General features: G+C 39.4%; 2 protein-coding genes across 15 annotated transcripts; both read right to left on the bottom strand.

Annotated features, from left to right (window-relative positions):
- Positions 3,714-12,354, bottom strand: LOC18785614 (putative disease resistance RPP13-like protein 1). 11 transcript variants are annotated; one of them, XM_020557595.1, is made up of 9 exons: positions 8,164-12,354; positions 7,565-7,746; positions 6,632-6,827; positions 6,057-6,181; positions 5,757-5,899; positions 5,431-5,664; positions 5,088-5,139; positions 4,761-4,946; positions 3,714-4,234 (listed from the first exon to the last, which is right to left on the bottom strand). In XM_020557595.1, the coding sequence occupies exon 1, from the start codon at positions 12,202-12,204 to the stop codon at positions 8,242-8,244; it is 3,963 nt and encodes a 1,320-aa protein (XP_020413184.1). In that variant the 5' UTR covers positions 12,205-12,354; the 3' UTR covers positions 3,714-4,234; positions 4,761-4,946; positions 5,088-5,139; positions 5,431-5,664; positions 5,757-5,899; positions 6,057-6,181; positions 6,632-6,827; positions 7,565-7,746; positions 8,164-8,241. The 11 variants fall into 11 exon arrangements, with proteins under 11 accessions (XP_020413184.1, XP_020413181.1, XP_020413179.1 ...); XM_020557592.1 differs by having other exon boundaries at positions 6,632-6,822; positions 7,565-7,751; XM_020557590.1 differs by having other exon boundaries at positions 6,057-6,087; positions 7,565-7,751.
- Positions 18,030-24,350, bottom strand: LOC18786710 (putative disease resistance RPP13-like protein 1). 4 transcript variants are annotated; one of them, XM_020557601.1, is made up of 4 exons: positions 20,291-24,350; positions 19,691-19,877; positions 19,259-19,325; positions 18,030-18,901 (listed from the first exon to the last, which is right to left on the bottom strand). In XM_020557601.1, the coding sequence occupies exon 1, from the start codon at positions 24,276-24,278 to the stop codon at positions 20,361-20,363; it is 3,918 nt and encodes a 1,305-aa protein (XP_020413190.1). In that variant the 5' UTR covers positions 24,279-24,350; the 3' UTR covers positions 18,030-18,901; positions 19,259-19,325; positions 19,691-19,877; positions 20,291-20,360. The 4 variants fall into 4 exon arrangements, with proteins under 4 accessions (XP_020413190.1, XP_020413189.1, XP_020413191.1 ...); XM_020557600.1 differs by having other exon boundaries at positions 19,124-19,325; XM_020557602.1 differs by having other exon boundaries at positions 19,124-19,325; positions 19,691-19,887.

Raw genomic sequence — 24,350 nt, forward strand, 5'->3', positions numbered from 1 at the left:
TGGTAAAGCTCCAGCTCTACTTATGCTCCGGTGGCCTATGTACCTTTCCTTTGTGAAATAATTTGACTTTTGTGACGTCCTCAACGTCGCAAATGTGCCATTCCGAGATGGTACCCATTTTGATCCCCACAATTTAAGGATGTAAGATCCCACATCAACCAAACGGAGAGGGGGTGATGTGCCTTATATGTGCACACCCGCATCCATCTCGCACGAGGCCTTTTGGGAGCTCACTGGCTTCGGAGTCGTAGGAACTCCGAAGTTAAGCGAGTTGGGGGCTAGAGCAATCCCAGGATGGGTGACCCACTGGGAAGTTGCTCGTGAGCTCCCAGAAACAAAACCGTGAGGGCCAGAGGGGGGCCCAAAGCGGACAATATCGTGCTAAGGCGGAGCCGATCCCGGGATGTGACAATTTGGTATCAGAGTCACTCTGCCGTATGGTGCGAGTGTGCCGACGAGGACGTCGGGCCCTTAAGGGGGGTGGATTGTAAGATCCCACATCAACCAAACGGAGAGGGGGTGATGTGCCTTATATGTGCACACCCGCATCCATCTAGCACGAGGCCTTTTGGGAGCTCACTGGCTTCGGAGTCGTAGGAACTCTGAAGTTAAGCGAGTTGGGGGCTAGAGCAATCCCAGGATGGGTGACCCACTGGGAAGTTGCTCGTGAGCTCCCAGAAACAAAACCGTGAGGGCCAGAGGGGGGCCCAAAGCGGACAATATCGTGCTAAGGCGGAGCCGATCCCGGGATGTGACAAAGGATGCACATAAAGTGCAGGGTCCACAGGGAATTGAACCTAGAGCTCTGATACCAACTTTAAGGACCCGCCCCGAATTTTCTCAAAACCCGAGACGAACCCTTTGGAATTCCTGACATCACCCCGATGCCAGGCCCACTTACTAAAAACCGAGACTTCCTGCCGAAATTTCGGCAGAGTCTCCCCTATAAATTGGACATTTCCCAAAATTTCAACCTGCATAAAAACGCATTTAATATTCCCAACTGGCAGCATGCACAATATAATTTCATGCAATTCACACAAATGGCCTTCGGCCTTTCAATAATTCCTATCCAACTACCAAACCATTCAAATACAAATTATGACTAATATTTAGTCTGCGGCTGCACCTAATAACCTCAGGCTGCCTACGTACCCTCCTTGAGGGATCAAGCCACACGTAGTTCTTCCCTAAAACCCAGTTCCACACTTGGGCGATACCTTATTTTATTTCTCTGGATTTCACATATTCTCCCCATACGCCGGTACAACCAACGCCACGTATGGGGTCTGTCCCAACGCCGGATAACCTACGCCACGCTGGACCTAACTTTCACTTGGTGGTACTTGTAGTGGATCCAACATCCGATGAGGTACCTAAAGTAGTACGTATAGCACTCCAAACTGACATTCTAAACTCTGTTGTACCCTTGTACAACCATACATAATTATATAAATAATTCTATTATTGTGTAACCCTCCACAATAGTCTAGCTCCCGATAATTCCCCCTGGAAGGGTGAGATTACTCCGGGAGACTCACGGTCAACCAAGGGTCAAACTACTCTAACCCTGGTCAAACAGACCTGCGGAACCCACGACCTCCAATTTCCGATCCGAAGGTCCCTATGGGTTCTACCAGGTACAGGACACTTGTCCTACCAGTTTGGTTCAGATCGGACGGTCGGATCGCTCACGATCGTACGATCCGACGGTTAATATAAAATATAAACTTTAAATTATTATTCGGAACATCCGGGGCTCCGATTCACGATCCGTGAATTCCTACACGATCCTAAAAATACCTAGATTAACATATATTAAATTTGGGACCATCCGACGGTCCCAACCTATCGAACCCGGATAACGCATAATATGCGATTATCCGTTCGATAGTCAAACGACGTCCGAATTGAGATCCGCGAAATCCTACGCACTCGTGACAACCTAAGGATCTCATCGGAACACATCACTACTTTTTCTACAGTGCCCACGCGCCGGCAGCGCGTGGGTGCCCAAAGCGATAACGCTTCGCAGAAAAATCTCAACATCTCGGCTCCAAACTCCTACCCTAGGTATAACACCTTATTTGGAGCCACTTTTGTTCTTGGACCTACCCCAAAAAGTGGCCGAAAATGACCGATCACGGCGGCCGAAGTTTCGGCCGATTTTCAATTCGAAAATCGAGTGATCTAGAGATCGAATCAATCAAAACCCAACCAACAGGCAGCTAGAACAGCTCGAGAGGTTCAAAATCCATACCTGGGTCGACGGAATTGGTGGCCGGAGGAGGGAGATCGACGGCGTTGAAGTTTCGACGACTTCCCGGCGGTTTTCTGCATTTTCCGGCCAGCACCGGCCGCGTCGCCGGCGGGGAACGGTCGGGGAAGGAAGGGGACGTCGTCCCGGTCATTTTGGTACCGGCCCCGCCCACAGCCGTGGTCGGTGGCCGGAGATACGAGGAGAGAAAGAGAGAGAGCCGACGGGAGAGAGAGAGAAGTCGCGGGAGAGAGAGAGAGAGGAGAGAGAGAGAAACCAGATTTTTATAAAAAAAATTCCATTTCGAAATATTTACGATTATGCAACTAGACTTCTTTTGACCATATCTCTCTCGTTACAACTCCGATTCGAGCCCACTACGTGTCTGTGAACTCGTCTCAGTACGACCTATCCAAAAATATAAGTCACGGTCCCAAACTCTCTCCGGTTAAAAATATGACTAAAATACCCTTAAATAATTAAATAATTAAATAAGGGTAAAATTTGGGGAAATTTGGGGTCGGGGTGTTACATAACCGACATAACTCTTTCTCCCTCACACACAAGGTTCCGGCCACTCGGTTCTCACCCTAGAGAAATCTCCATCTTTTTGTTAGCTATTGTTTTCCTATAAACACTCGAACTAACTTAGGGATCATATGACCTTTGGCCAACATCCCCGGGTATGGTCCTTTACTCCGTATTATTTTGTAGGGAGAAAGAGAAGCGAAGAGGAAGACAGAATCTTAAACAAATATTCTTGTGGGACGAAAATCACTTCCACAATGACAATGAAGGAGAAGGTGGGATGTTGCCACCATTATGGCTAGGAGTTTAGCCCACTCGCCAATGCTCGTGTGTTTTGAAGGCGTGGGGAGAACACTGAAAGGCAGAGATCTCAGGTGGGTTCGCAATGGGGTGTGGCGGCAAACATGTTTTCTTGATTGAGGACGAATCCTTGGCGCCTTCTCTTCCCCCACTAGAAGTCCAATATACCCCTAACAACATCATATGTCATTCACATGGTCAAAGTAAATACAAATCCAAAAACCTTCAATCTTAGAATATAACAAAGTTATTTACACTAACACCCCCTGAGGTTTTCGGTGTTTTCACAAAACCCCTTACGTTTCAAATATTACACGAACACCTCCTAATGTTTTAAATTATTTTCACAAAACCCCTTTTCATTGATTGTTCATGCAAAAATTGATGATTTCATATTAAAAAAACTTATGCAAATGACAAAATTAACCTCAATAAGTGTATGTGCAAGCTAATCTCAAAGGCTAACTTTGTCATTTGGAGAAAATTTTCATATAAAATCATTAATCTTTGAATGAAAAGGGGTTTTGTGAAAACAATTTAAAACATGTATTCATGTAATTTTTAAAACCTTAGGGGGTTTTGTGAAAGCACCGAAAACCTTAGGGGGTGTTGGTGTAAATAACTCAGATAACAAATTCTCAACTTTGGCATAAACACCTTGAAGGCCTCGTAGACATTAGGTTTACAATGAAGAGGATAGATCCAATCCAACAACATTTAGCATATTGCTCTCAATTACAAGGTTCCAATTGATGACATTTTGGAAAAGAAACCAGGACTGATTTGCAACACCAGATCAATCTAAGACCACAGATTGCTTAAATTGAAAAAATAAAAATAAAAAACTTGGAGGAACTTAGATTGGCTATTCTGAGAACATGTCATCTCCTTTCAATAAAAATACTCCAATCTCTTACATTTGCAAATAAAAACTTTGAGAATGGGCTGCGAGAAAATTAACACCCATTTCACCGTCAATCATCCCTGTCCCAACCTTGACCAATTTCCTTACTAGAGCTTTGCTTCAGAATGAAATTGCCACTTCGGACCATGTTGCCAGTTGCAATAACATTGCGCATCAGTGGCCCTCACGGTCAGCTCTGATTCCTTCACCCTATATCTTTGCAAGTGTTGCAATCATCAGCAAATCTGAAAAGAAAATATTATTGTTGAAAATCATGTGGAATACTTTCAATATATGTACACTGCGTTTACTGGATTCTCAAATTTGAAAACACCTCCAAAAGTCAAAAGATAATCAAATAACAACAGAGGACGAAAGAACACTCATGTTACTTTTAATCTTCAGATTGAACATGAGCTATACAGATTCAGTGTCATTGTTCTAAGATGCAGCCATTTTTAAGAGTTGAGGTGTATACAGAACTGTGAAATGGTAGATGTGTATTTTTTTTCATTACTTATCGAAAATATACTGTGTTCTTTATTTGATCAACGTTAGATAACTACATAGTTTCCAATTTTGGATCGTCGGACCAGGGTGTTGACTGGGTTTAGATTCTAAACGTGTAGTTAGCACCATATTAATTCATCAACTGGTTAGCCTTGGGGTGTAGATAAACTTATAATTATATCTAAGAAGAGCATAAATTGAAAGTATAAATTTACTTGACGTAATTGAAAGTATAAATTTACTTGACGTTGACTTTCTTACCTCTCTGCAGTCCACATTTCGAAGAGAAAACTCTTTGCGAATCTTTAAGTCAGTCATGAATTTTCCATTGCACTTGAGAGATATCTAGAAAGGTCTATTGACTCAGTAGACAGTTGAAGGCTGATTTTACGTCTGAAATGATGATGAAAGTGACCCATGCCACGTATGACTACGCTTGATCTGTTCCTAGAAGTCCAAATTCGAATCAACAAATTATTGACAACAGGAATTTATTTTTTATGTTTAGGTTCTAAATGCACCATAAAATCATGCTGATAAATTAATCCTTGTAGACAGTTACAAATATGCATAGAAAGAGGTGTTTACCGCGAAATATACAGCTGACCTAATCCTTGTTCAACTCCGGTGTCAACTTGAACTGCTGAAGGACAGATTTAAGTAAGCAACCACCACAAATGAAGCAAAGGAGAAAGGACATGACAATAAATAACACAGACAAAACAATCTATCTCAACTGGGCGTTCAAATACAATAAATAACGAGGGATATGACAATATTAATCCACAAACAAAAAATCTCTCTTCATTTGAGATTGCAAAAGCACAAAGTGTATGATTCATATCCCATATATGACTCCATATGTAGATTACAAGCACTGAGATAACATACCCATCAAATAATTAAAAACGTAAGTTACTTGATGACTTACCCCTTTGCAGAGTATTTGATGACACCAAATATTGCAACTTTGCAGAGTATAAGAGGCACTTCCAGCATCCAACAGAAAAAATGTTTACTCTTTGCATGGATCAATTCAGTAATTTTCCATTGCACTTCAGATTCTAGAAAAATCCATTGGCTTAGAAGACAATTCAAGGCCCATTTTACATCTGAAATGCTGATGAAACAATGCATGCAATGTATGAAACTGCTTCGTTTGATCCTACAAAACCAATTTGGTTATGGTAATAGGAAAGCAACAAAAAAGTGAACCATATTAAATCTTGCTGACAAACTAATCTGATAGCCCCTTACAGAAGAAGCGAGCACAGAAAGGCATTTACAGTGAAGCAGCTAAGGTGAAATTTATGATTACAGCATCAGCTTCGACTCTGAAATCATGCATGGTTGCCTACACGAGTTGCTTTGACCTCCAAACATGGGAAAGTTTCTCGAGTCTGCAAGTACACATCCAACATTTCAAGTCTCATCAAATAGAACTTTGCAGCTGAAGGAATGATTTGTGGCAAAGGAAAGAATTTATCTACACAAGCATATATATAAAGCTAGGTAAAGCAGCAGCTGGACCAGGGAGACAGGGCAAAGGAAAGTCACCTCCATTGAACCATGCGACTAGTATAACTTCCTGCGTTGTTGAAGAAGAATGGGATGAATGGACTTTTGAAAAATGGTATGAAAGAAGATGGCATACATAGTTTTTCATTCTGTGCGGCTAACTCCTTTTAACAGTATAAAAACAATAAGAGAATAATCAATTTAATAATAGAGTCATAAAGGCCTCAGCTGAAGAGTCTTACAAAAGTAACCAATATGCTTTGGATCACAATTTCCATTCATGACTCGGTTCCTTATACCACGTGAATAAATTTCCTATGCCAATCTTTTAAGTCTAACAAAACCTTTTGGTATGTATGTACATGACAGTATGTACTACTGATTTTCAGTCTGTAATATGATAACCGCTGGTACGAAATTGTTTTTGTTACTACTGATTTTTATATTTAGAAAATACTAACAAATAGAATATCTATATTACAAACGTCCAAAGCATAGTGCCTAACTTTTTTAATCCAATTGTTGGAAAAATAAAATAAAATTAGGTACAATGAAATACATTAACTCTTCAGAAATTAAGCTACAACTTAAGTTCACAGGTTATGAAAGACTACCTAAAATGATGTACATTCGATGCCTGTTTGCAGAAATGCGTCAAATTGAGATATTCCAGGTGGGCCTTTCTGTTTCTCCTTGCTGTGACAATTGTTTTTGCAGAAAAACAAAAGGCTATATACAATGGTGAACCCTGCTCTGGGAATGCCATGTAAAGAAACCTTGCAAATGTAAAGCTCTCCATGGTATGCTGTCCTGCAAAAAGACTACTAATTATTCAGCTTTTGAGACTTAAATAGCATATAATTTGTGATCAGCAGAACAAAACAACCCCAATGAAAAGTAAATAGAACGAAATTTTACTGAGCAAAATAATAAATAATAATAGAAATCAGATTGTTTTGTGTTGAGCACAAATTGATTTTGATCAGATGCGTGAAACTATTTAACCAATATGAGAACGCGAGATTAGGTACAATTAGTAATAAAAGATAAATGCTATGATTTTTTTGGCAACTGTAAAAGTTCAAGGGATGCAAAATTGCTGGCAGACCCCTTTCCATAAGGACTTGGTTATTCTCTGATATGTAATAAGATAATACAATGAACTTGGGGACATACAAATAGTAACAAATATGTAACTTGGTTTAATTGGACATTGAATTTGAGCAATCAAATATGTATTTCGGTTTTTTAACAGATAAAGAATATGTATTTTGGTTTTTGGATTCAATTAGAAGAAAACCAGTTAAGCCAGTTATTTGAAGAACATACCTGAGTTTGATTTGAGAGTTGAGATTAAACATCCTAACATTACATGAATGAATTTAAAAAACAGCAGCACTCCAATCACAACATGAATGAAATCTAAAAACAGGGAAAAGGATATAGATAACTTGATCAAGCAACTTAAGCTCACAGGTTATCTTTAGGCATCAAACACAATCTAAACTAGCTCAAATGAGACTCAACTTAAGCTTATGAGAAAGTACCTAAAAATGTTGTACATTCGATGCCTGTATGCAGAAATGCGTCAAATTGAGATATTCCAGGCGAGCCTCTCTGTTTCTCCTCGTTGTAACAATTGTAAGGCTATATACAATGGCAAACCCCTCATCTGGAAATGGCACGCAAAGAAACCTTGCAAATGAAAAGCTCTCTACGAGAGGGTATGCTGTCCTGCAAAAGACTACTAATTATTCAGCGTTTGAGACTTAACAACACCAATTAGAAATATAGTAAATAGAACGAGATTTTTATTGAGAACAATAATAATAGAAATCAGATTGAGAGTTGTTGTTAAGCACAAATTGTTTTTTTCTGGAAAATGATTTTAATCGGAAAATAACAAGAAACCAGTAAACAGCAGTGCCAAATGTAATTGACAAAAATCTCTGATATGTAAAGAAGATAATACAATGAACTTGGGGGCATAAAAATAGTAACAAATATGCATCTCGGTTTATTTGGGGACATGAATTTGGGAAATCCAATATGTATTTGAGTTTTTTTATAAGAAAAATAATATGTATTTTGGTATTTGGATTCAATTAGAAGAAAACCAGTTAAGCCAGTTATTTGAAGTACATACCTGAGTTTGATTTGAGAGTTGAGAGTGAAACATCGGATGCAAGGAATGTGTTTCAGAGAGAGAGAGAGAGAGCTCATATCATATGATCACTTCTTTGCCTATCTTGATGCATGGAATGTGAGATATGTCGGCCCAAGCTTTTCCTGTCTTCTTCTTATACCTTTTTTCCAGGGCAGAACAATTAGAGATGCTCAGAAACGAAAGAGAAGTGAGGTGTTTAAGTCCCTTTGCGTCCAAAGATTTCAGACTTGAAAGTCGACTGATCTCGAGGCGTTGAAGAGTTTTAGGGAGCAGCTGTTGCTTGAGCAACGTCTCCAAGATTTCGTCACTTCCCCTGCCACCAATTTCAAATTCTTCAAGGGAGACAAGTCCTCGCAAACCCCAGTACTCTGCCACTGATGAAGCCCTCAGTCTCTCACAATTCTTAATGCAAAAATGTCGGAGGTTGTGAGGCAAACCCCCATCTTCTGCAATTGACTCCAGATTTGGAAGATCCCTTATTTTCAAAGATCGAAGGCGTGTGAGGGTGTGAATGCGTTCAGGTAATGACTTCAACTTCTTGCAACGGATGAATTCCAATTCAGTCAGGTTGGGAGGCAAACCCCCATCTTCTGCAATTGACTCCAGATTTGGAAGATCATCCATCTTCAATCCCCGAAGGGCTGTGAGGGTGTGAATGCGTTCAGGTAATGACTTCAACTTCTTGCAACCGATGAATTCCAATTCAGTCAGGTTGGGAGTGGGCAATCCTCCCCGGGGAAAACACACCAGATTTGGACAGCGTGTGATATTGAGATGACTGAGATTCTCATCAACTCCTCCTCCTTCAATCAAGGAAAGGGATTCCAGATTCTTAAAATTGCAAAGGAAAAGCCACGTCAATTTGGGAAAAATGCCCAACGGGAAGGACCTCATTGAATCACAGCTATGGGATATCGCCAAATGCCCGAGCGATGTTAATTTGGCCAACATCTCATGAGGTAATTCTAATCTACTACAAAAGTCTATCACAAGTAATGTCAACGTAGTGGGTAGCCCATCTTCAGGGAACGACGACAGGGTTGGACAATTAGTTAGTCTCAAACTTTGAAGACGATTGATGTTTGGCAAGCACTGTATGTCATTTAAATTCCAAATCTCAAGTGTGGATAGGAGCTTTGTTTCTAGTAATGATAACACACCGTCAAATAATCCTCCTTCTGTTCTCAATTCTTCAAGAGATTTGTAATCCATTTTAACACTAGTAGCAGTAGTGGCCCTTTGATCATATAAAACCCCGCACCATTCCACTCTAAACTTCTTCAAGCGAGGCAGATCACAAGGCAAGCTTCCTCTCAGCTTTGGACAACGCCGTAGTATGAGCTCCTGGAGACAAGGAAAGTCTACACCTCCACTTCCACTTGGTACCCATTCTTCCCACTCTGCCATCCAATGAAACTCCAGCTTCTCCAGTGATTTAAATGGCTGAATTACAGAAGATCCATTGCTGCCATAAAACTCAACACCAATCGTCTTAACAAGTTTCATTTGGCTTATACAAAGCTCTTTGAGGTTAGGTAGCCGCCCAACCGATGGCAGCGACGAACAATTACTACAATCACTAATACACATGACTTGTATGTTGGACAAGGACGAGCCGCCTAGCCAATTCGGGAAATGTTTTCCACCATACCCACTGATGGTTAGTTTCTCCAGATTCACACAAGGCTGGAGCTTCTCAAGTACATCTTTCTCCCTTTGGGAATCATCCGCATCCTCATCACCCCATGCCAACTCTAACTCTTTGAGATCTTTCTTATCCTTCAAATTTGCTTGCAAGGCATCCCTAGTATCAACTATATTTCGTAGCTGCAAAATTGAAAGTTTTCCTCCAAGATGTGGAAGCTTCCCCAATTCTCCAATAGTCGACCCAGTAGATTTGCCCACAGTAAAAGCGGACAATGTTCTCAAGCTTTTCAATGTACTCATTTGCCTTGGCATCTCTACAATTTTAGTTCCACTGAAGTCAAGATGATGCAAATTATTTAATTCACACATGTCTACAGGCAATTTAGTAAGAGACGTACAACCTCCCAACATTAATTTCTGTAAATTTATCAATTTTCTCAAGTCTGCAGGTAATTCAACGAGACGAGAACAAGTTGACAATAATAATGTCTGCAAATTGTAGAGGCTGCAAAGTACACTGGGTAACGTTTCAATTGCAGTATCGGAGAGATCCAAATAGCGCAAGTGAATGAGCTTTTTAATGGAATCAGGTAACTCAGTGACATTCTCATAACAGGACAACGACAACACCCGTAAACATGTTAGTGATGCCAACAAATTATGCAGAACCTTTTTACTTACATAATAACTGTCAATATTAATGTACCTATAATATGGTTTTAAAGAGATAGATAGAAAGGTACGCAAACACTTAGCCCCTTTTAATGGCTCAAATTTAACAGCAACATCTAATTTCTCCTTGGCATAAGACAAATGGCGAACTCTTTCTACTTCATGTGATTCCCTCCCTTCCCACCTGGAGCAAAATCCTTTAGACATGAACACCGCCAAGTCATTGATGAGATCATGCATGACGAAACTTGATTTCCCTGACGTTTGAAACAATGATCGGGATAACAATTCATCAAAATATTCTTTAGCCACCTCTTCCATGTTGTCTCCATTCTCCGCTTGGGGAATTAAACCTTCCGCCATCCAAAGAAAAACAACATTTTCTACCTTGAATACATAGTCTTTTGGAAAAATTGAACAATAAATAAAGCATCGCTTTAACTTAGCTGGAAGATAATGATAACTCAATCCTAAAGCGGGAAGAATGTCACTTTTCTCGTAAGGTAACTCCCAAATGTTGCTGTTTAGTACTCTGGTCCATACCTCAGAGTCTGGCCTCGAACGTAACACACCCCCAAGTGTTTGCGCAGCTAAAGGCAACCCATTGCACTTGCGTGCAATTTTCTTGCCGATTTCTTCCAAGCTTGGATCTGAACTAGAGATTACATTTGCATGTTTTGCAAGTAAGAACCAACAATCTTCATGCGACAATGGTTTCAAGGTGTGAATAGGAACATTTTGCATGAAAGATGCTATATTTTTGTTCCGTGTTGTTACGAGGACTTTACTTCCCCTCGCCCCTGAAGTAAAAGGAGTTTGGAGGTAGTTCCAATCAGTATATTTCTCATTCCAAAGGTCATCCAATACAAACAAAAATTTCTTCCCCCTCAGTTCTTCACTTAGCTCAACTTGAAGCAAATTCAGATCTGTCTTTTTACAAGGTTTTGAAGTCACTGACTCGAGAAGAGTTTTAGTTACCCTGATAGCATCATAATCTTCTGAAACACAAGCCCAAGCCTTAAGGGTAAAATGCTCTTTCACCTTATTGTCATTGTAAAGCATTCGAGCAAGGGTTGTCTTGCCAACCCCACCCATTCCAACAATGGGGATGACAGACACATTTTCCTCGCTTGCATCATCGAATAACACTTCTAATAAATTTTGTTTGGCTTCATCTCTCCCATATACACAAGGTTCATGAACCAAGGAAGTTGTTGGAGTTCTTTGTGAAACCTTTCTCCCAACATCTTCTCTCAGACCGAGAGCAACTTTCTGTTGTACAAAATGTTCTAATCTTTGTAACAACTCTTGTATCTTAGCATTCATCCTTCGATAAAATTTATTACGAGAAGTGGGGAGGAAGGTAGACATCTTACTTGTGAAATTGCCGTTTTGAGCATCACCTTCCAGCTTGCGTCGCAAAGCTTCATAGTTGATCTCATCCAGCAAGTCCTCGGCATCAAAGACAGCATGTTTGAGCTCGTCAAGCCACTCTCTCACATTTGGTTTCTCAATTTGCTTCTCCTCTGCATCATCGAGCACTGCGTTCAAGGTCAACAGCGTCGTCTTCAGTTCCATGAGGAGAGGTTGATCCAGTTTCTTGTGCCGAAATAAGTCGACGAACTCGGGTGAAGCAATTCTGTCACAAATCACCTGGATGGAAGCAGAAATAAAGGCCCCTCCGATCAAAGCTCCAGCCATTTTTCTCTTCTTTTCCTGGGCAAGGGAGTTGGATGAAAGTAACTTGGAAATACAGGTAAGGCAGTATGAAAGCTTTTTATGTATTTATCTAAGTTCCGTTGGGTGGCTGTGAGTGTTTGAGTTTGTTAGCCTAAGTGATCATAATTAACTTCTAATTAGCGTGTAATATTATTAACTTTTAAAAAATCTCTCACTTTATTCTCTGGGGGGAAAACTTCTAAAACTTTTCTGTAGCCTCACATGGGGATGGGGTCGTCCTCGTCACCACCAATCTGTACATGCAAAGTCGGCCATTGACGTGGGTAATGAATGATGCTTTCACATGTGAAAGCAGTCATGTCTCATTTTCTTCTTCGAAAAAGTAAAAACAAAAATAGAAAAATTCAGATAAGAAATTCACTAATTTATAAAGAAATCGATTCATTGTGTTGGTAGGTGGGACCAACACAGCCTGGTTTGGCCTGTTGAAGGATGACATTGACAAGACAACAACAATAATTCTACTGCCCGCAAGTGGAAGGATGCGTCAGACTCCAATGCCATTGATTGATGTCTTTGCCATTGCCAATCTACGCCCTTCACAAATTTAAAAACGTACGGTAAGGGGTTAAGAGAAGAAAATTAAGAAAGCGAACAAAATCAAGTCAGCTAATCAAAGACCAGATCGGACAAGGCATATTTTATAAATCATATGAAGACAATTGAGAAAATTCATAGAATGTGAAAATTGTTATAAAAGTTGTTTGTTGATGATTGTTATAAAAATCATAGAAATTAATTCATATTTGAAAATTTTGAGAATTAAAAATAATAATAAAAAGAGCATCATATCCTTTCAATAATTGGACCCACACGGCTTAAGGGACACTTTTTCTCCTGCTTTGGACTGTTGGAACTTGGAGTGGAGGATGACTAGACAAGACAAGACAACAACAACACGCACCAGACCCCAATGCCGTTGATCTCTTTGTAAATCTATGGCTCTTACCAGATTTCAAAATGTAAAGTAGAAGAAGAAAAGTAAGCTATTCAAAAGCATATTTCAAATATCATATATAAAAAGTAAATTGGGAAAAATCATGGAATGTGACATTGTTGATAAAAGTTGTTTGTGTAACATTAGAAAGTTGTTAGAGCACTTTCATCAGTTGACTCTTATCATGGCAAGATTAGTTCTAGGGCAGGCACTATTCATGTGAATAGTAGCTGCTCTAACCCCATCCAGTAAAATGTGTTTCCAGCAGTTGGGGCTTGCCATGGCAATTACTATTCATTTTTTTGTTTTTTTCACAATTTTGTTTACTTAAACAATTAATTTGGATAATATTTTCGGATAAGATTTTTGGGTTCCTACGTGTCAATACTATTCATATCGGATAAGATTTTCGGTTTCAAATTTCAGATAAATTCAAAATGTCGAATTTCAGATACATTTCGGAATTCAAATTTCAGATAAATTTGAAATTTGAAATTTCATTTGAATTTCAAATTTCAGATAAGATTTTCACCCTCTAAGATTGCGCCGCGTGTCATATCTATCTGTGTACATTTTTCTATAAAATCAGAGGTTCAGCTCATACCATCCACACCAGTTCTTCTCTACATTTCCATTTCTCAAATTTTAGATTTCATTCTCCATTTTCAATGGCAGACATGGAAGAGGTTTTGGAGAGGCAAGAGCGAGAAACTAGAGAAAGAATGCGTAGACGAGCTGCAAGCAAAAGGGCGCAGAGAGAACTAGATGAGCAACTTGGCATAGCAGTTGCTTTGCTGGAGGAAGAAAAGCAGGCTCGCCGTGGTTCACGAGAAGGTCGTCGCCCAAATGTGGACAGACATAGACATTCCCGGGGTAAGAATCTTATGGAAGATTATTTTATCCCACAATCTCTGTACTCTGATGTTCATTTTCGAGGGAGATATAGAATGCAACCCCATTTGTTCAATAAAATCATGCATGATATTTGCAATTATGATGAATATTTTGTTCAAAAGAGAAATTGTGCTGGAAATTTGGGACTTCTTCCAGAGCAGAAGTTCACAGCTGTGATACGAATGTTGGCGTATGGGTCATCTGCTGATCAGGTGGATGAGATTGCTCGGATGGGGAAGTCCACTATTTTGGAGAGCTTGGTGCAGTTTTGTGATGCAGTGGAAACTCTGTACACCAGAGACTACCTCCGCAGACCTACGCCCAGGGACCTGCAAAGGCTTCTCCAAAAAGCTGAGTCTCGAGGATTCCCTGGCATGATTGGTAGCATTGACTGCATGCACTGGCAGTGAAAAAATTGTCCAACTGCTTGGCAAGGGGACTACGGAAATAGAAAAGGGCAGAAAAGTATCATCCTGGAAGCAGTTGCTGGTTTTGATACATGGGTTTGGCACGCCTTCTTCGGAGTTGCCGGATCTCAAAACGATTTGAATGTCCTAGGTCAATCCCCGGTGTTCAATGATGTTTTGAGAGGTGAAGCCCAAAATATCACATATGAAATTAACAATACCATCTACCAGACCGGGTATTATCTAGCTAATGGCATATACCCGAGGTAGACAACATTTGTGAAAACAATTCCACATCCCCGATCCCATAAGGAAAATTTTTTTGCTCGCTATCAAGAGGGGTACAGAAAAGATGTTGAGAGGTGCTTTGGTATCCTTCAAGCTCGGTGGGCTATTATCAGGGGCGCGGCACGTCTATTTGACGAGGAGGTGCTTAGGAGTATAATGATGACTTGTATCATCCTCCATAACATGATTGTGGAAGATGAATATGATTACGATGCTGATGACGTGTATGAACCAAATCCCATGGACACGGCCCTAACACGAATTTATGAAAAACCAGTGGGGCCAAATGGAGAAGCAGTGCAGCATGAACTGTTGGTTAGAGACGGTAGTTTCATGCCTCGTATGATTGATCGCTACACGGAGATGCAATCGTCGTATATTCATGAACACCGTCAAGTTGACTTGATGGAGCATTTATGGGCGGTGAAAGGCAATGAAGGAAATGAAGGTGAATAAAGTGAAGTGAAGAAGTTGTTTTTATTTTATTATGTTTATGTTGTATGTTGTTTATTTTTTGTTGTGAGTGGGTTGTTTATGTTTTATGCTTTGGTTGTGGGTTGTTTATGTTTTATGCTTTGGTTGTGGGTTGTTTATTTTTTATGCTTTGGTTGTGGTTTGTTTTTTATGTATGGAATGTTTTGAATAAAAAGGATTTTTGTTGAATATTTTCTTTATTGACTAAAAGAAAAGCAATACAACTAATAATAAAATAAAATACATGAATTAAACAAAACAAAAAATACAATGAAATGAAAGGTACATGAATTAAAGAAAACAAAAAATACAATGAAATCAAAGGTACATGAATTAAAGAAAACAAAAAATACAATGAAATCAAAGGCAAGTAAACTACGACATGAAAGGCAAACAAACTATTTTAATGGTTTCCATCATTTAACCAATCCGTGTTGCTAGGTCCATCGTCACGAAAAAGTCTTCGTCTCATAATATCCCTTCGTTCTAGCTTCCAATATTGTTTTGTTTCAGGGGACATATGGCTTGTATCCATGACCATGGTTTCCCGATCTTTTTTTTCAATGTTTTGTTCGCGTACATACTCCCTTTCTTTGCGTACATACTCCCTTTCTTTTGCATATTCTACTTGAATAGCCATATCGTGCTCTTGTTGTTTCAAGTCCATTTCAATTCTCATGGCTTGGTGCTTTGAAAGTTCCTCCAAAAATTGAGATGCATTCTTGCTAGAATTACTCCCTCTCTTCGCCTTCGCCGCCTTCCTCCCAATAGGCCTTGGCTCATTTTCAATGGGTGAGTCTAGATTCATCGGGGAATCCATAGGTGAATCCGATGCAGGCGTCTCACGAAGTGGAGTCTCGTTCAAGACTACCGTCGGACCGGTTGGAATAATTTGGAATCTCTTACAAGTCTTCACCACCTCCCAACAATGGGTATGGTTGAAACTTTTTTTTCCTTGGCCAGTAGCACCAAACCACATTTGTGCTTGTATAATCTATAAAAAAATGAAATGGAAATGCAAGAGAATTTTTAAAATATTGGCAATGCAACATGTAAAAAAAAACTAATGGAAATTAAAGAAATAATAAAAAAATACAACATGTATTAAAAAAAACTAGAGACATATTAACAAAATATATAAATTGCAAGAAACATTTAAATAAAAATTAATATGACATAGAAATTAATAGAAGAAAAATGACAAATAATTTACCTCACTGCTAAGATTTTCTCCACTTCGATGGTTGTCAATCGCTTTTGTTAAGGCATTTCTCCTTTTCCCCAACTCTTTATTAAGAACTTTCCACCTACTGGATAATGCCATTTCTGTACGTGTAGAACCAATTGCCCTTTCACAAAATGCTTGATGAATTTTTTTCCACATATGAGAAAATTTAATCTCATTGCCCGTTACGGGACAATGACTAACTTGGACCCAAGCCTCACACAAGCTAACATCTTCCATCATGCTCCATGCCCCTCCATTTTCATTAGAAGAACCCATAATATGCTAGAAAAAAATTACAACTTCAAAGTGAAAAAATATTGAATAGAAAGTGAATAAAATTTGAGGAGAAAGTGAACAATAGTAGAAGGAGAAGAAAATATATGAGGAGTTGGTGTTAAAAGTGAAGAGTATTGGTTGGTATTTATACACAAAAAATTTTGTAATTTTTGTGTTTTTTTTTTTTGAAAAATTCGATTTTTTTTGGCAGAAAAATTGGCTGCCGTTGGATTGAAGAAAAAGTTCTAATCGGAGCGACCAGAGGCCGCCACGTGTCAAAGAGCCGTTGGCGGCACTGTAGCGCTGATTTGAAATTTTTTTTAACGTTGGCGCGTGCAATGCACGCGCCAACGGTAAAAAAAAATTCAAAACTTCAGGGCTGACGCCATGCTGGCGTCAGCTATTTTGTCCCAGACTTCGGGCCCGAGGTCGGGCCGAATTCGCCTTCGGGCCTGCCCGTTTTGATGGCCCCCACTCTCGCCCGGGCTGAACTTTTGCTGCTGGACTTCGTTTTTTGCCCCAAACCCCCCCCAGTCCGAGTTTTCCAGCCCTGCTGGAAATGCTCTTAGTGCATCCACTGTTGGAGAATCTTGGTTGTGGACGCTCTCCTTTGATCACCAACAGTAGATTGAGGCGTATAAGTTATTGTTTTTAAAAATAGATCCACCCTTTTGAGATAATATCTCGATGTAGTAGGTTATGACGTCTTACCTTTTAGAATACAACAAATTTTGATCCTTGTAAATATACACTCGCAATATTTAAATCAGATGAACATTTGAATCTTTCCCTTGAGAAATAAAATAAAATTAACACAATACAAAACTGTATGAAAATTGTGAGGAAAGGAAATAATGTGGGAGGACAGAACTTGAGAGAAAAAAATGCTCGAATTAAGATATCTGTTCAGCCAAAATAGCCAAAGCTATATATAGAAGTTGCTGACCCCAAAGAGACGTTGGTCATTAAAGATAAAATTTTGCCGTTTGATGAATAATGGTGGCACAGTTTAGAAATTGAATACTGATACCAATAGACCAATTAAATATATATAAACACAAATGGTTATGTAATCAAGACCTTCAGCAAATCAAAGTGATCATATAAGCAAAAGCTTTTCCTGTAGGAATCAAATAAATTGAAGGCAAAGTGTACGTTAAAACCAAAGTCAGCCAACAGAATTTAATGCCCAGAATAAACAAACAAGTAAATGATATTTGAGTGGGTCTACAGTAATTTTCACAATTAAACCAATTAAACGTTATCAGCAATCAGAATAAGATTCAAATTGAAGAAAGCAATTAAATCAAATCAACTAAATGTTCATCCGTTTTACATTTGTTCATGCGATGGTATGGTAAAGTTCCCTATTATCTCGAAAATTATTGACTGATTAATAAGTCAACTTTCTTTAGTGTGCAAGCGTGCCACTACCAACAATGAAAATCCTAATAGACTTCTTAAAAATAGATAACTTGCGCCCCAAGTTACAAGCGATTGTGAATTTGGGTGAGGAATATCTCTCAAGTAAGTTCTTTTCTTGCCTCAGACGAGTGAGGACTTCACGTTTTTTCACAGTACAAAACTGGTAGCTCTGGCCAAAATAAATTATAAGAAAGTGAACTGTTTTAGGCAGAACTACCTTTTACAAAGCTCAAAAAGGAAAGCCAACTCTAAAAAAGACAAAAGGAGGGCTGGACTTCCATTTCTGCCTGGATAGATGCTTCTGATCCGGGCTAGACTGGGTATGTCTGTACTGGACTGGGACTATCAACACCTTCAACTATCAAGTTTCAGCTGTAAGGAATTTGAGATATGTTAACCCAATCTTTTCCCGTCTTATTATCATACCTTTTCTCTAGGCCAGAACATTTGTAGATCAGAAGTAAAGAAAGAGATGGCTGCAAACCCTCTTTTAGCATGAATTGGAGATTGTCACACCAACTAATATAAATCCTTTGAAGAGAAGTGAGGTGTTGAAGTTGCAGAAATTCGAGAGTAGGACAGCTTTCCATTCGTAGGTGTTGGAGAGAAGTGAGGTTTCCCTTTCTGTTCAAAGATTTCAGACTTGTAATTTCGTTGATGCGTTGAGTGTGAAGAGTGGTAGGAAGCAGCTGTTGCTTGAGCAACGTCTCCAAGATATTGTCACTTCCCCTGCCACCAATTGTAAAGTTTTTAGAACTACAAGAGCAAAACATATCCAATTCCTAGATGTTGGAATAAAACAAATTTGGCACCAGGAAATATGTCGATCGACTATTTATAAATTATTCTGCAAGTTTAATTGTGAGAGATTTCAAATTTCTCTGTCATTAAAAAGTTATGATGGTGAGGGAGGCAAAAGAATGGAAGGAAAATAAATATTAGAATGTACACCTCCAGATCTTCTGCTAATGGATCTAATTGTAACTTTCCATTTGTGAACCGATTTTTGTGATCAGAACTACAAGAGCAAAGCATATCTACACACGCTTCAAGCTGGTAACAGAATGAAGAAGATGAGAAAGCCACCTATGCCAATGGGGACGGAAGTAAGGATGCAAGTTTGTGCCATGCCACCTATGTCAAAAGTAGGCTTCTGCAGTTGAAAATAACCAATAAGCATCGATGAAAACTGTGTTGTTTTTAGACCCGAAAAAAACTGTTTTGTTTTCTTTTTCAATTTTTTTTTTCCCATTAGGAGCATGCTTTCATTAAGGAAAGAAAAACGAAAACATTACAAAACAGGGCACAAGTTATCTACTGGATAAGCAAAGACTACCCGACTAAAACCGCAAACCAGAGATAAAACATCCTAACATTACAACATGAATGAAATCTAAAAACAGAGAAAAGGATACAGATAACTTGATCAAACAACTTAAGCTCACAGGTTATCTTTAGGCATCAAACACAATTTAAACTAGCTCAAATGAGACTCAACTTAAGCTTATGAGAAAGTACCTAAAAATGTTGTACATTCGATGCCTGTATGCAGAAATGCGTCAAATTGAGATATTCCAGGCGAGCCTCTCTGTTTCTCCTCGTCGTAACAACTGTAAGGCTATAAACAATGGCAAACCCCTCATCTGGAAATGGCACGCAAAGAAACCTTGCAAATGAAAAGCTCTCTACGAGAAGGTATGCTGTCCTGCAAAAGGCTACTAATTATTCAGCATTTGAGACTTAACAACACCAATTAGAAATATAGTAAATAGAACGAGATTTTTATTGAGAACAATAATAATAGAAATCAGATTGAAAGTCGTTGTTAAGCACAAATTGTTTTTTTTCTGGAAAATGATTTTAATCGGAAAATAACAAGAAACCAGTAAACAGCAGTGCCAAATGTAATTGACAAAAATCTATGATATGTAAAGAAGATAATACAATGAACTTGGGGGCATAAAAATAGTAACAAATATGCATCTCGGTTTATTTGGGGACATGAATTTGGGAAATCCAATATATATTTGAGTTTTTTTATAAGAAAAATAATATGTATTTTGGTATTTGGATTCAATTAGAAGAAAACCAGTTAAGCCAGTTATTTGAAGTACATACCTGAGTTTGATTTGAGAGTTGAGAGTGAAACATCGGATGCAAGGAATGTGTGTGAGAGAGAGAGCTCATATCATATGATCACTTCTTTGCCTATCTTGATGCATGGAATGTGAGATATGTCAGCCCAAGCTTTTCCTGTCTTCTTCTTATACCTTTTTTCCAGGGCAGAACAATTAGAGATGCTCAGAAAAGAAAGAGAAGTGAGGTCATTAAGTCCCTTTGAGTCCAAAGATTTCAGACTTGAAAGTTGACTGATCTCGAGGCGTTGAAGAGTTTTAGGGAGCAGCTGTTGCTTGAGCAACGTCTCCAAGATTTCGTCACTTCCCCTGCCACCAATTCCAAATTTTTCAAGGGAGACAAGTCCTTGCAAACCCCAGTACTCTGCCACTGATGAAGCCCTCAGTCTCTCACAGTTCTCAATGGTAAAATATTGGAGGTTGCGAGGCAAACCCCCATCTTCTGCAATTGACTCCAGATTTGGAAGATCCCCTATTTTCAAATATCGAAGGCGTGTGAGGGTGTGAATGCGTTCAGGTAATGACTTCAACTTCTTGCAATTGATGAATTCCAATGAAGTCAGGTTGGGAGCGGGCAATCCTCCCCAGGGAAAACAAACCAGATTTGGACAGTGTGAGATAGCGAGACGACTGAGATTCTCATCAACTCCTTCTTCTTCAATCAAGGAAAGGGATTCCAGATTCTCACACTCGCTAAAGAAAAGCGACGTCAATTTGGGAAAAATGCCCAGCGGGAAGGACCTCATTGAATCACAGCTACGGAATATCGTCAAATGCCAGAGCGATGTTAATTTGGCCAACAACTCATGAGGTAATTCTAATCTACTACAAAAGTCTATCACAAGTGATGTCAACGTAGTGGGTAGCCCATCTTCAGGGAACGACGACAGGGTTGGACAATTAATTAGACTCAAACTTTGAAGACGATTGATGTTGGGCAAGCACTGTATGTCATTTAAACTCCAAATCTCAAGTTTGGACAGGAGCTTTGTCTCTAGTAATGATAACACACCGCCAAGTGTTTGTTCAGTTTCAAAAATTCCTCCTCCTATCATCAATTCTTCAAGAGATTTGTAATCCATTTTAACACTAGTAGCAGTAGTGGCCCTTTGATCATGTAAAACCCCACACCCTTCCACTGTAAGCTTCTTCAAGCGAGGCAGATCACAAGTCAAGCTTCCTCTCAGCTTTGGACAATGCCGTAGTATGAGCTCCTGGAGACAAGGAAAGTCTACACCTCCACTTCCACTTGGTACCCATTCCTCCCACTCTGCCATGTTACAAAACTCCAGCCTCTCCAGTGATTTAAATGGCTGAATTACAGAAGATCCAGTGCTGCCATAAAACTCAACACCAATCTTCTTAACAAGTTTCATTTTTGTTATGTAGAGCTCTTTGAGGGTAGGTAGCCGCCCAACCGGTGGCAGCGACGAACAATTACTACAATCACTAATACACATGACTTGTATGTTGGACAAGGACGAGCCGCCTAGCCAATTCGGGAAATCTTTTCCACCATACCCACTGATGGTTAGTTTCTCCAGATTCACACAAGGCTGGAGCTTCTCAAGTACATCTTTCTCCTTTTGGGAATCATCCGCATCCTCACCACCCCATTCCAACTCTAACTCTTTGAGATCTTTCTTATCCTTCAAATTTGCTTGCAAGGCATCCCTAGTATCAACTATATTTCGTAGCTGCAAAATTGAAAGTTTTCCTCCAAGATGTGGAAGCTCCCCCAATTCTCCAATAGTCAACCCAGTAGATTTGCCCACAATAAAAGCGGACAATGTTCTCAAGCTTTTCAATGTACTCATTTGCCTTGGCATCTCTACAATTTTAGTTCCACTGAAGTCAAGATGATGCAAATTAATTAATTCACACATGTCTACAGGCAATTTAGTAAGAGACTTACAACCTCCCAACATTAATTTCTGTAAATTTATCAATTTTCTCAGGTCTGCCGGTAATTCAACGAGACGAGAACAATTTGACAATAATAATGTCTGCAAATTGTAGAGGCTGCAAAGTACACTGGGTAACGTTTCAATTGCAGTATCGGAGAGATCCAAATAGCGCAAGTGAATGAGCTTTTTAATGGAATCAGGTAACTCAGTGACATTCTTATAACAGGACAACGACAACACCCGTAAACATGTTAGTGATGGCAACAAATTATGCAGAACCTTTTTACTTACATAATAACTGTCAACATACCTAAAATATGGTTTTAAAGAGAGAGATAGAAAGGTACGCAAACACTTAGCCCCTTTTAATGGCTCAAATTTAACAGCAACATCTAATTCTTCCCTGCTATAAGACAAATGGCGAACTCTTTCTACTTCATGTGATTCCTTCCCTTCCCACCTGGAGCAAAATCCTTTAGACATGAACACCGCCAAGTCATTGATGAGATCATGCATGACGAAACTTGAATTCCCTGACGTTTGAAACAATGATCGGGATAACAGTTCATCAAAATATTCCTTAGCCACTTCTTCCATGCTGTCCCCATTCTCCGCTTGGGGAATTAAACCTTCCGCCATCCAAAGAAAAACAACATTTTCTACCTTGAATTCATAGTCTTTTGGAAAAATTGAACAATAAATAAAGCATCGCTTTAACTTAGCTGGAAGATAATGATAACTCAATCCTAGAGCGGGAAGAATGTCACTTTTCTCGTAAGGTAAGTCCCAAATGCTGCTGTTTAGTACTCTGTTCCATACCTCAGAGTCTGGCCTCGAACGTAACACACCGCCAAGTGTTTGCGCAGCTAAAGGCAACCCATTGCACTTGCGTGCAATTTTCTTGCCGATTTCTTCCAAGCTTGGATCAGAACTAGAGTTTACATTTGCATGTTTTGCAAGTAAGAACCAGCAATCTTCATGCGACAATGGTTTCAAGGTGTGAATAGGAACATTTTGCATGAAAGATGCTATATTTTTGTTCCGTGTTGTTACGAGGACTTTACTTCCCCTTGCCCCTGAAGTAAAAGGAGTTTGGAGGTAGTTCCAATCAGTATATTTCTCATTCCAAAAGTCATCCAATACAAACAAAAATTTCTTCCCACTCAGTTCTTCACTTAGCTTAACTTGAAGCAAATTCAGATCTGTCAGAAGAGTAATTTGATTCAGATCTGTCTTATTACAAGGTTCTGAAGTCACTGACTCGAGAAGAGTAATTTGCTTCAGATCTGTCTTATTACAAGGTTCTAAAGTCACCGACTGGAGAAGAGTTTTAGTTACCCTGATAGCATCATAATCTTCTGAAACACAAGCCCAAGCCTTAAGGGTAAAATGCTCTTTCACCTTATTGTCATTGTAAAGCATTCGAGCAAGGGTTGTCTTGCCAACCCCACCCATTCCAACAATGGGGATGACAGACACATTTTCCTCGCTTGCATCATCGAATAACACTTCTAATAAATTTTGTTTGGCTTCATCTCTCCCATATACACAAGGTTCATGAACCAAGGAAGTTGTTGGAGTTCTTTGTGAAACCTTTCTCCCAACATCTTCTCTCAGATCAAGAGCACCTTTCAGTTGTACAAAATGTTCTAATCTTTGTAACAACTCTTGTATCTTAGCATTCATGCTTTGATAAAACTTATTACGAGAAGTAGAGAGGAGGTTCCGAACCTTGTTGGTTAATTTGTCCGCTGTTTGAGCTTCACCTTCTAGCTTGCATCGCAAAGCTTCATAGTTGATCTCATCCAGCAAGTCCTCAGCATCAAAGACTGCATGTTTGAGGTCGTCAAGCCAATCTCTCACAGCTGGTTTCTCAATTTGCTTCTCCTCTGCATCATCGAGGACTGCGTTCAAGGTCAACAGGGTCCTCTTTAGTTTCATGAGGAGAGGTTGATCGAGTTTCTTGTGCCGAAATAAGTCGATGAAGTCGGGTGAAGCAATTCTGTCACAAATCACCTGGATGGAAGCAGAAATTAAGGCCTCTCCAATCAAAGCTCCAGCCATTTTTCTCTTCTTTTCTTTGGAAGGGAATTGGATGAAAGTAACTTGGAAATACAGGTAAGGCAGTATGAAAGC

This window comes from Prunus persica, chromosome G2 (genome assembly GCF_000346465.2).
Source record: "Prunus persica cultivar Lovell chromosome G2, Prunus_persica_NCBIv2, whole genome shotgun sequence".
NCBI lineage: Eukaryota > Viridiplantae > Streptophyta > Magnoliopsida > Rosales > Rosaceae > Prunus > Prunus persica.

Bases quoted from the DNA above. Each gene is read 5' to 3' on its own strand.
- LOC18785614 (XM_020557595.1), bottom strand. From the start codon at position 12,204: ATGGCTGGAGCTTTGATCGGAGGGGCCTTTATTTCTGCTTCCATCCAG.
- LOC18786710 (XM_020557603.1), bottom strand. From the start codon at position 24,278: ATGGCTGGAGCTTTGATTGGAGAGGCCTTAATTTCTGCTTCCATCCAG.